Below are 2,288 nucleotides of genomic sequence, written 5' to 3'. Positions count from 1 at the left end.
AACATAAGAGACGCCAATGTTGGATCAGGCCAAAGGCCCATCCAGTCCAACACTCTGTGTCACACAGTGGCCAGTTGAATTTGTTCTAATTGTCCTTATCTGCTGCTTTTTGACTAAACTTGTCATCGGATATCACATTTGTTTCTGTCTCATAGCATGAACAATGGATGAAAGGGCCAACGGGCACCCTTGTCGGGCTGTGTTTAGGGCATCGGTTGGCCTTAATCTGGCCCTGGTGAGCTTCCATCCATGGTGGATTACAGCAGAATGGCCGAAGAAAGGAGTACTGTAATGACTCCTTTCAGGGGAGCTGGCTGGCTTGTTCTGACTAGGTGGGAGGAACATATCTGGATTCCAGGTATTTATGGCAGGGAAGAAGGATTGCAAAACAGCACTCATCGTTCTAAGCCCATTATTCTCAGTTCCAGTGGTGTTATTCCTTTCCAAAGGACATCGGTGGGGGGGGTGTCTAGAGGCAGTGAATTTATTTTAAAACTTCGATGCAGAATCTGTCATAATTCTGAAGGTTTTCCTTATGTGTCATAGAACTATAATGGAATCTGCCTGGAACAAAGGAACAGACTTTTGGCGCTTAGGATAGGCATCATAACTGGGTTTCAACTGGGGTTCCCTCAGTACAGCTTTCTTCCTCCTTGAAAACCTTCTGGAAGACTATCTTCATGTTCTCCCTCTGTCTAGACTTCCCTTGTCTCCCAACCAGGATATAAATAGCTGGGTTTACACTGCTATTTAAACAGGCTAATACAGTTGCACCGTGAAATGCGTACGATGGTAAGTAATTGAAAATGTGGAGGATGAACATGACATTCAGTGGGGAAGCAAAGAGGAGGAAGAAGAGAAGAGTGAGCAAGACGATGGTCAAAAGCTTCCCCTTCCGATGCTGTTGTGCTTTCAAACAGACTTTGATGAAAAGGGCCAGAGTGGCAATCGTCATGACTGGGAGGCAAAGCAGGGCATTCGCAATAAACTGGTAATACTCTTCAATCTCTCTTTCATGTAAATTAAGATATATGAGAGTGTAGGTAATTGTAGTAAGCAGGAAGGAGAGGACCCAAATCAGTGCACACACAATGGTGGACAAATGCGGTGGCCGGTGGCATCGATGCCAAAGTGGGAAGAAGACGGCCACACACCTGTCAATGCTGATAGCCATGAGCAGAAATTGACTAGTGCTGTACGTTGATAGGAATAGGAACAAGAACACTGGGAACGCAATGGGAAAATCATAAAGAAATGCAATCCACAAATCAACAGCTATAAATGTAACTGAGAGAAGGACCCCCAAATCAGCGATGGCCAAGTTCAAGATGTAGGTGCTGAAAGGATTCCTCTTAATGCGGAAGCCAAGAAGCCAGATGACAATCCCGTTCCCCACGGCTCCGAAAATGCAGATGACCCATATGGAGATACTAATAACTACATTATCAACAATACTCTTTTCTCTTCCATTACCAGTGGTATTATGAGATGAAATCTCTTCTGAAACATTCTCATAATTGATACCGTCACTTGGGAAAGAAGAGTAAGTGTAATTAGGGTTATAGTAATGATCCAGGGCAGCATCCATCATGGGAAGGGTAGTCAGGCTGATATTGGTTATGATGCTCAATTTCGTCATTCGGGGTTTTGGTCTTGACTTGTCTTTACATTTCTGTTAGGAGAAAGGGGACAATGAATGAGTCAATTCTTGTTTTGAAAATGCATGTCTAAACGTTTCAGGGTGGGGTTGCTGAAGTTTTCAGCCTTGTGTTCCTCAATCCATTTAAAATTGGGTTGTGGCCAATGTTCCCTGTAAGGTGTGGAGTCTTGTGAGCAAAAATTCTACTTTCTGAGCTACTGGCTGTAAAGTTGTGAGCAAGCAATTTGGCTACTGCATAAATTAGTTTGCTCTGGAGCCCTCCTTCCTGAGCTAAGACAAAAGTGTGTGAGCTGGAGGCTAAAAAACTGTGAGCTAGCTCACACTGACTCAGCTTAGAGGGAACACTGGTTGTGGCTGCTCCACTGTGGTCAGGAAGGCTCCCATTCTCTCCTGGGTTTCTGCAAACTATACTAAACAGAATTATTCCAGAAGGTAATAAACTTGCACTGTACAAAACGGGTTATAAATTTACCTGGTGAAATGATTAGGAACTGTGGTCTATACTGCTGTGTATAGCTTACTGTATGCATTGCCTATGTTTCTATCTTTCTTGTACTGCTTAGTCACTTAAGTTAGTACTTATGCTATCTTTCAGGTTTTTTTGGTTCCAGACTTCTACAAGCCTACT

At 43.4% G+C, this 2,288-nt stretch overlaps 1 protein-coding gene across 1 annotated transcript; it reads right to left on the bottom strand.

Annotated features, from left to right (window-relative positions):
- Positions 1 to 604: 604 nt before the first annotated feature.
- On the bottom strand, positions 605 to 1,639 carry LOC107106387 (proto-oncogene Mas-like). Its single transcript, XM_015406523.1, has one exon. The coding sequence runs from the start codon at positions 1,637 to 1,639 to the stop codon at positions 605 to 607; it is 1,035 nt and encodes a 344-aa protein (XP_015262009.1).
- Between the last annotated feature and the right edge of the window lie 649 nt (positions 1,640 to 2,288).

The sequence above is a fragment of the Gekko japonicus genome, unplaced genomic scaffold (genome assembly GCF_001447785.1).
Source record: "Gekko japonicus isolate JY-2015 unplaced genomic scaffold, Gekko_japonicus_V1.1 scaffold6396, whole genome shotgun sequence".
Lineage (NCBI taxonomy): Eukaryota > Metazoa > Chordata > Lepidosauria > Squamata > Gekkonidae > Gekko > Gekko japonicus.
Note: the sequence above shows the minus strand (reverse complement) of the source record. Positions and strands in the feature narration are given on the sequence as shown.